This window comes from Trachinotus anak, unplaced genomic scaffold (assembly GCF_046630095.1).
Source record: "Trachinotus anak isolate AG129_WGS33_773 ecotype Australia unplaced genomic scaffold, CSIRO_AGI_Tana_v1 ptg000032l, whole genome shotgun sequence".
NCBI lineage: Eukaryota > Metazoa > Chordata > Actinopteri > Carangiformes > Carangidae > Trachinotus > Trachinotus anak.
Genome location: NW_027273883.1, coordinates 19,837,951 through 19,847,867, shown reverse-complemented (window position 1 = coordinate 19,847,867; position 9,917 = coordinate 19,837,951). Strand labels below are relative to the sequence as shown.

The following is a 9,917-nucleotide window of genomic DNA, read 5'->3' as shown; positions in this document are numbered from 1 at the left end:
TAAAGCAGACGCTTTCAGCACCATGGACAGCTCTCATACTGTATAGGCTACTGGGAAGCGCCTTTTCGGCTTCTGCTCAAATACAAGGAGATTTATTAGGTTTCCCTATGACCTTACCCTGCTGACTTCATGGTAATAAATCTCACCAACATTAAGGCACAGGATATTGATTTCTATGCAGCTAATTGCAACGACAGTTATTAATCGGGCAATATTCAAACCCGAAGCTACGCGTCGATGTAAACCTCACCTGATATCCAAGCTCTTTCCAGAGCTGCTGTTCTCTCACGGTGGAAACTTTCATTTGCAGCGCTATTCAGAGCTATAACAATCCAAGACTATGTTGGTGAAAAGGGGAAACAGGGCCATGCAAGACAGGTTCAGCAGCTCTTGAAGAAGCCCTGTCTAAATGTGTTGACCGGACGGCGTTCATTCTATGTGCAATCGCGGCCTCTCACTTCACTGATCCCCTTTTTCCCATGCTTTTCAAAGTAGAGGTCGGTGACTCTTCCGAAGCTAGATGGCGGAAGAGCCCCACTGCAGCTGAGCTGGGCTTTGCGCCGTCATCATCCCATCTTTGCATTGCAAATTGCCCAGCCCATCACTCCCAATAACGGCTCCGCTCGATCTCCAAAATGAAAATCAGAGTTATGGCGGGATTGCCTGCCGGGTGAATTTCTTTCATCAGCTTTCGGGACGGGATGCTGCCTGTCTGAGTCTCACCTAACCCCCCCACCCACCCCCTCCCTCACCTCTCTCTCTCACTCTCTCTCTCTCTCTCTCTCTCTCTCTCACACACACACACACACACACACACACGCTGTCATCAACAGAGTTCATTTCTTCCTCAGGATTTACATTCTGCTCATAAAGACATACCTCCTCCTCCCTTGCCACCCACACCTCACTGTTTCGACTTCATGATTTGTTACCCACACATCAGCCACATCATACTCACACAGGACACCTCTCTCTCTCTCTCTCTCTCTCTCTCTCTACACCCCCTCCCCTCCACCACCAACACCAACACCAGCTTTTCTCCCTCACTCTGCCGTGGTTCAATTGCCGATCGATAAAGGCGGCGTTCTAGCTGTAGGTTAGGCTCCTCTCCGTCCTCAGCCGCTTTAGGGATTATAAAAGAAAAATGTTGAGCAGCAGACGCCAGAGCGCGCCGGCAGAGATGCTCACACTTGATGCCCCTCTCAGCAGAGATGGTTGAGCCCTCTCCCAGGTTGCTGTGGTCCTCTCCTAAAATTCAGTCTTGCTCACTTCTCTCCTATCAGCTGACATCGCGCGGCGGGCGGCTCTGCCTGTCTCTCCTCTGAGAAGGCGACAGGGAACCTGCTCCAACCCCACAGAGAGCAACACATAGGCTGCAGGTTACATGCGTTAGTTGTGAACATGAAGGGGATTTACAGAGACGGATGCTACGACGGATCTATTGAACTACGGGACGTCTTCAACAGGAGATGCGTTAGATGTGGCCGAGGGGACTTTGTTGTTCAAGGCAAAACGATGAGGATTAGGACGGGGCTTGTTTTTTGGAATCTCATCTTTTCACTGATGTTCACTTGTGTGAAAGGTACGAGCCACTGCTGCAATGCTTTTTTTTTTTTTTTTTTTTTTTTTGATGCGCTTGCTGTGCCTCTGTGCGTGCGTGTGTCTTTGCGTGCGTGTGTGCGACAAATCCAAAGCTTTAACGTTACAGAAAGAAAAAAAAGGCTAAAGCAGGGTTTACTGGATGGAGCTCTGAGAGACGCATTTCACCGGTTTGGCGCTCGGCGAGGCTCTGAGCCGCTCAATAGAGATTCTTGCGGCAGCCTACGCTCCTTCTCAGAGCCTACGTGAGCTGCTTTGCTTAGTAGGCGAACTAGTGAATTGTTGAGGCGCAACTGCATGCACTGCAGATTTCCTACAGGATGTTGTGAGATTCTCGTGTATTTAGGCTAAAGCCGTTCGCGTTTCCCCCACCCCCCCCCGTTTCTGAGCCGAGTTTTCAAGTATTTATGTGGGATCTGCGTCAGGCCAATTTCTCGCCAGAAATGTTAGTGGAACCATTCAGGGGGGGTCGAGGCAGTTTGTAGTGTGGAACCAATTTGTCCACTGGTGTTTATCGGACTTGCCAGTGCAGGCAGGTGTAAGGTGGGCTTGTTAGTATTCTAGTGGCTCTTTCTCAGGGTCTCTCCATTTGAATACTGAAGCTGAAGCTGGTGAGGTAACCACTGCTTCAATTTTTCCCCTTAAATGCATCAGCTAAATTGAGTGATGCCACTTTTCTGATACAGCTTTTACAGTCATTCTTTTATGAGAATATGTTGCAACAAAATCCCCAGACTTTGTACCTAACTGTCTCACACCCTTTGTTTTTATTCCCCTTGTTCTCCACAACAGTTTGATTCATGATATTTGTGTACTACAGCTTCAAATCAGCCAGAGCAGTTGTTGCTTATTTACCACGCAGCAGTTCCCATGTGCTCATCCATTGTCCACTGACATTTAAACAGCATTTCCAGGAAACAAATAAAAATCTATCTCTTGTTTCCTTGCAATTTCAGTTACATGTTGATCATAAAAACTGAGCGGAAGTATGTGTGTGCCATGTCACACTGTGGGAAATTCTCATCTCCAACTGAAATTAAAGCTGAAAGGAAAAAAAAGACAAATCCATTAACCAGCCCCTCAAAATGTTATTCCTTCTCCTTGTACGGGTGTGTGTGTGCGCATGTACCCAGGGGCACCGTGTGTGTGAGTGCATGGCTGTTCATCTGTTCAGTGCATATACGTGTGTCTGAGTATGGGCACTCACAGATATCAATTTACATGCAGATTGTTCACCCTATGAGTAATTCTCATGTCTGTCTATTGGGGGTGGATGAAATGTGCAGCATGCAGAGTACCAGCGCCCACCAAGAATGAGCCAAGTCGAGCCGAGCAGAGTCGGTCACAGTTGCTGTTTCATCACCACCCACATTGTGGCAATGTCAAACCCCGAGGCCACTGCCAATCCTCCTAGTTCTGTTACTTATTAGGGAGCCAGCCAGCCAGGAATTGAGGGAGGGAGGGAGGGAGGGAGAGAGGAAAGGAGGAGGAGGAGGAGGAGGCCTGGGTCTTCACTTGGAAAAGAGCAAAGGAAATAGTGACACAGAGCAAGGCGAGGAGGAAGAACCATAGAACAGCTGTTGTTCCTATGCTCTGACAGTTGACACAATGTTTGCAGAGGTAAAAAGAGATCTACAAGATCTGGACTGTGACTCATTTCTCCTGCTAAGATAACGATGTTGTAAAAAAACAGCCTCTATCCAGCAAAGTTTGTACGAAGCTGCTTAGCTATTACTGCTTCTTCATTGACTAGAAATTAGATTCTTTTTGAGCCAGGATCCTGTGCGTGGGTGTATCGCAGATCTGATTCTCTGTACACAGAGTTATCACAGTTACCTGTTTGATTCTTGGCACTCTACACATATCATGACGCACTGTTTAGTGGATTTCAGCAGCAGTGACGTTTGAATAAAAAAATAATATTTTCTCATTGCAGCAGTCCATGACCAAAACAACTGAGGAAATCCACTGCAACTGTGTCACCAAATCCTCAGGGAATTCATAAAACTGCTTGACACAAACACAGATTTTGGGAGCTCAATTGCAGCCATAGTGTTTTTTTTCAACAGAGCAAAACACATGGGTCAAATGCAAATTGAATTCCTTTACACAGACAGTGAACACTTTACTGTATCTTCTCTTCAATACAAGAACTGCCTTTGCGTTTTTATCTTATGACAGTCAGGCTGCATCCATCGATTGGGCAACGATCAATCAGGTTCACAATAACGAAATGGTCACAAAGCTGAGTGCACCCCATTCTTATTGTGTAAGCAGTGGATCGTATCATGTGAGAGACGATGTTCGATGGCGATGTTCTTAAAATAAAAGTGAAGAATATCCTAATAGGGCCACAGCTTCCATCTTGTCTTCATATAATTAGTAGTTTTTAGAATACGTCTTATTGAAAGCGATGCATGTTATGATACTTTGCAAATCAGAGTCTACTCAAACATTCAGTTTCTATGTTTTGGGTCATCTTTACACTGGACAGTCCCAACAGTGATCTGTTAGAGAAAAGTAGGAAGGGATACGATCGTCATGGGAAGGAGAAGGGACACCACAGGAGAGGACAAACAGAACACACACAGACACTGTTCTGTATCTCACACAGACATTACAGCGTCAAATGGCAGTGAACGATTAATGATAGTGAACAGATTGTTGAAAATTGCCCATCTGTTGCATCCCACCAATTCTGTTTATTATAATTATGCCTGTATTTCTCATATTTCCCTCTAGCATCCATATTTTGTCAAAAAGTTATCTTGTTTTTAACTCGTAACATACAAGGCGGTCACTAATTGCCGGTAATCAGGTGGGCTCTGCACAGACAGTAATCTGGCCACTGAGCTCTTGATGAAGACTTTCTCTCAATGTGATTATGTAAACAGGCTGGGAAGGCTGCTAGGGCTAATCAGGATTACAATTTGTCTGTGTAATTACACACTATCTACAGGGAATGGGGGGACATTATCCCACTGCCCCTCAGGTTCTTGATCTCCACAACCGAAGAAGAGTTGAAGTGTGAACAACAGTGGACAGTCTCCCGAAGAATCACTGGGGTCCAACTATAACTGGAAAAAACAGTATACTATTTTCTAGGATACAGGAACTTGGACCGCCAACAGTTTTACTCCCCGGATTCCTGATGGCTCTTTTAGTGCTGACATTTCACTGGATGGTCCTAGTGGTCTACCAAAGTACTACTCAGCTCACCACTGGCCCTTCGCCCATGTCTTTAGGCCTGGGCCAGGTTCTTAGATGGTGCTGACAGATGCCTGCAAATGTTGGATATAGTTTGCTGGTTCTGATTAAGTCAGTTCTTCTCAGGTATCAGTTTTAATATAAGCAGTACTCTTGGGGGAGAAAGATTGGCAATATCTTGTCTTCAGGAAGAAAAATAGCTCACCGTTTGTTGAGATTAAATGTAATAGGTTGAGCGGAAGCTGCTTCCAGAGTCAAGGCTGCAGATTCAAGCTGGACTGCATGCACCTCAGGTGCCATTTTCAGAGGGGATTAAACTCTGTTAACTGCCTGGAGGCATATTCGCTGATAAAAATGTATGCATTTATTTGGCTTTATCCTTGCTGAGGTTAAAATCTAAAAAACCTTACACGGGAGAAATTTACTATCACACTGTATTCGTGCAATAGCTATGTTTACTAACATTTATTAAAAGGGAATGTAAAAGCATCAACGCAGGCTATTTTAAGTGAGTTGTGCTGTAACTACTAAACCAGTAACTGCATTTCTGCATATGAAACCCATGTGCATTTCCTATCTGTTCATTTAAGCCCGACAGTATCTATACTTTTGGGTATTTTTTCTTTAGTCTTTTCAGCAACTGTATCCAGAGTATTCTATATTTTCAGCATTACTCACTTTATAACCCACACATCTTCCCTGAATCTTCCTCTGCAGTGCCCACTGCTCTTCTTGTTTGTGTCTGTGGCTGACAACTGGAGTTTTGATGTGTGACAGGGCAGCAGGCGGAGGTGAAGCATGGTCGGGGAAACAAAGTGTGGTGATGTTAAGCTAATTGAGGAGGTAGTCTGCTTAGTGGAGGTTGATGTGATTCCATAGCATATTTCTACGGCAATTAAAATGATAGGTGGGGACAGCTTAACAGGTGCCTGTTTAGACTCTCAACTACACCACTTTGCTATCAGTGTTGTGGAGGCAGCGCTGGGGATTGCATGTTCCATCTGGCTAGAACATACAGACCTTGACAGATGTAGGCAGTTAGAACATACAATCTCAATTGCCAGTGAGAGGCTCTCAGATGAGCTGCAAAGGAAATTATTGATTTCTTCATAAATGCTACGTTGCTGTTAATTTAGCACCAGACCTGACTGTTTTTAAGTTTTCTAGGAATAAAATTGTATAAATGTGATCTCTCATGCAGGGTTACGGTGTTTTTTCAGGCGAGAAAACACATCCAGGCTTCTGCTGTGCGTGCTGAAAAAACCATTGATTGACTAATCATTTGATTTTAGGGTTCCACGCTGTGTACATTGGCCTTTGGTGCTGGCCTGCGGAGCTGTATTTATTAAAGTACCTATTCATTCGTCTTTGCCTATTTTCAGTGTAATACCAGTAATTTTGACCATAAGAGTATTGACAAGCACATGCTTTGTCAGAAACTGAACCCAGGCCCACCCAATATCATCAGAGCAATTTAAGACCTGGAAAAAGACAGGGAGGGTAACAGCTTCTTTATTGCTCCACCTACAGGCAATGAGTGTTATAGCTGTGTGCACTTGTATTTGATGTTTTATATTTTACAGTTCAAACCTGCAAAAATCTTTTCTTTTTCTTTGTCCAAGGCCTTTCTTTGATACACATGATGGTAAACTGAGTTTCTCTGGGTCTTGGAGTGTCAGCTGAATAAAACAAGATGTCTCAAGACATCAACTGGGGCTGTGGGAAGAAATTACAGACATTTCTCACAGTGTTCTGACATTTTATTGACAAAATGATTAATTTAGTGTTACTGAAATAAGTTACATATCTGTTGTTTGGTCAGTATCATTTTTGTGACAGAGAATTCTCTTTGCTACTTAACACTTTGGTTTACTTGTGCGATGTTCAAAAAAAAAAATGTATTGATATTTAGAGAGGGAGATAATTGATACATTTATTAACAAAACCTTCAGTTGTTTTAGATCTACATGCTGAATTGTATTTCTATTTGAGCATTTCATATACTTTGCAGGTTATTCTATCTTATCTGCAGGTGCAACAGGTGTTAAATGGGAACACAAAAATCCCATGCACATGCAAACAAAACACAAGGTTTCAAAAGATTCGGCTTTAACACTTATTTACTGCAGCTAGCACAAGTGAAGGAAAAAATTGAACAGCTATTACTTTTCTTACCTGGATGGGCCACAGGGTAGCATCTATAGAATTGGTCTAACAATATCTGGAGTATACCGCCTGGTAAATGTCAATAAATCAGTTTGTGAGTTTGTGATTGAGTTTCAAGTGAGTTGCATGAGTTGCTTTGCATCTGAAAAACACACCGTCTCTATGCGAACAGTCTGTAAACTGGAGGAAGATGTTTACTTGGAAAGTGAAAAGCGGTCAAGTGTTATTTTAGCCTCTGCGTTTGTTTTCATATAGAGACTCTTTTTCTGTGCTCTTCTGCTTTTTCTTTTTCGGGGAAAGTGGAGTGTTGATGTTTTTGTTTGTTTGGAAGATTGGAGGCTAGAGAGACAGGCGTTCTATTAGATGTGTTGTTGGCTCCCAGTTTTGTGTTGTACAGCAGCTCTCACAGTGGTGGCCTGGCATCAGGTGCAATATGGCTCAGTAGCACTTTGAGGAGGTATTGGTGTCTAGCCATATAAAATACTGTATCTGCTGGGAAGTAGCTTAAGCACCAGCAGAATGCAGACGTTGAGAAACAGTGATTATACTTGGCCACACAGACACACAACCTCTGTTATTTCCTTGTGCAATGGTGTGTTTGGGGTGTGTATTTGTGCATGTGCCAGCTGTGTTTCAGTGTGGCGGTGTATTTGATTTTAGTATTTTTCACCTCAGTGGTTGGCAATTTAAAACCACCAAATGGAATATTTCAGAGCCCTTCTCCAAATTGCAATGACACACTCATGAGGTAATATTCATTCTCTAGAAAGCCTCTTTTCTGTTTCTGCTGTATGGAGCCCATTTGCCTTTCATCAACCATGCAGACAAGCATAGTGAGGGGCTGTGATTATGCACATTCTATCAGTATGAATTGTGAAGGTGCCACACAGCCATGCAGATAAAATCCTTCTCTTCAGGGACATCAATTTAAGATTTCTGTCTAGTAAGGTTGCTGTCTGGACCCTAGCAGTCATCATTGTTGTCTTCCTGCTTGCGCTGATGAAAAATTATTTTCACTTCTGTCCACATTTTATGTCTGTGGCTCAGAGTACAGCTTGTCTCGCCAAGTGCTTGGATTTCTAAAAACAAAATTACCTCTAAATATAACTCCAAAGTGCTGCAGCATCTCTAATTTGACATGGTGTAGACCCTGAAGATTCATGATCTGAGGGTATGAACAGAAGCTTTTTTTTCTCTCTCTCCTTTATTCATTTCCTCTGATCAATGGAAACATAATCTGTTGTTTTAATTTCCTTTTTTTTATTTAACAATTTTGTTAAGTTTTACTCACATTATTATTAACAGTATATATAAAAATTATTTCCCAGAGCTGCGCTCATAAATCCTGAAAACCAGACTTTAGGAAAATCAATACTTAGCAACACCCGGGAGTGTCTCAGTGTAACACTACTATCTCTCTTTGTGGTGTTTTGTAGGGGTTGTGGATTTAACAGTGAGAAAAGAACGTAGCAGCAAATGAAGCCCACCAGGATGTTTGTTGACCTTTGTTTCACTTGGTAAGGGCTCTATCTCTTCAGTCGCTGCACTGTAACCAAGCCTCGCTGATGGATATCTCTATATTGGCTGACTCACCTTTGGGGTCAGGTGTAAATCAATGCAGGTTTTTTGGACTTTAGCTTTGATTGCTAGGAGTGGTGCCGTTGCCTCCCTCTCTGTTTGTAATAGGCCATCATCATGAACAACGATGAAATGCCACCCGGAGAAAGAAGTGTCCTTGAGTAAACATATACTAAAGCCAGTAGTGAGGAAACACGCAGAGAGAAATAAAATAATACACAGCAAAATTAAGTCAAAAAGGGAGGCTTGAAAGACCATAGCTCAGTAGGCTTGTAGATACTGGGCTCAGGATTTGTTTGAAGAAAGATACTGTGATGTATGAAGGGTGAAGGCAACACTCTATTCATGCATAGATCGACTGGCAGTGCAAGTGTTCAAAACAAGGCTCAAATTGTTGTTATTTTTGCACTGCAAGAGTATTTGCATTTAAATATTGCAGTAAATTTACAGTCACTACTGATAATATACATAGAGTTTATGTATATATAAGTATTTATATTCTCTTTTTTTATTCCCTTTTGGTATAAATTTCAGCTTAGATCTGTTCTTAACATAAAAAAATGCCAGCTGCTATTTCAATAGCAGGTACCGGTTAAAAAGTCATAAAAAAAAACATGAGTGAAGCCTAAACACAATAGTAAAAATATATAACAACATAATAACTCATATTAAAAAGAAATAGAAGAACCCTGCAGTTCACATCTGCTTTCTTTAGTGTCTTGGCTCAGTGTATGATACATGCACCCACTGGCCATAATAACATTTTGAGCATTTTCACAAAGTGATAGATACAGATGCATCAGTGGCTCAGGTGGTAAGGCATGTTGGCCATTAGTCATATGGTGCCTCAATCCCAGGCTCTTCCTGCTTGTTGAAGTCTCCTTGAGCAAGACAACAAACCCCAGATTGTTCTGGATGTTTGTGCATGTGGGGAAAAAATGTAATGATGGTAATGTAATAAGACAGTTTAACATTGTCAATGTTGCATGCTTTCTTCTGACGCTGTCAACGTTTCAAAGTGTAGAGATTTTACTGTGTCCAATAGACCCAGCCAAATCCCCTCACAAAGAGCCCTGCAGCTGTAGCTTGTCCTTCTGCTGTTGTGTTTGAAAACTTCATCAAATGAAGTTTAGACATGTTTCTGATGAAGAACCCAAGACCAACACTCTTTTGCATGTGATGTATAAATGCTGTTACTGTCCAGATGGTCACTCTTCACAAGTAATTGATCTATAATCCAAAGTGTTTCTGAAATATTTAGTTCACAACCAAAAAAGTCACTCGGAGGCAATGTGCAGTGCTGCTGCACTGATACATAAGGTTTACACTGACTGGAGCCAAAGGGGGGCGCTACAATATTTGTTTAA

The 9,917-nt window shown here is 42.5% G+C and overlaps 1 protein-coding gene across 9 annotated transcripts in view; it reads left to right on the top strand.

Annotated features, from left to right (window-relative positions):
• Nucleotides 1–1,121: 1,121 nt before the first annotated feature.
• LOC139612730 (CUB and sushi domain-containing protein 3-like) overlaps nt 1,122–9,917 on the top strand; it is a 223,133-nt gene continuing 214,337 nt past the window's right edge. For 8 of the 9 annotated variants that reach the window (XM_071468639.1, XM_071468635.1, XM_071468631.1 and 5 more), the window contains exon 1: nt 1,122–1,582. In XM_071468639.1, coding sequence (XP_071324740.1) covers nt 1,402–1,582 — 181 coding nt within the window. In that variant the 5' untranslated portion in view covers nt 1,122–1,401. The remainder of the gene's footprint in view (nt 1,583–9,917) is intronic. The other variant, XM_071468632.1, reaches the window with a different exon arrangement.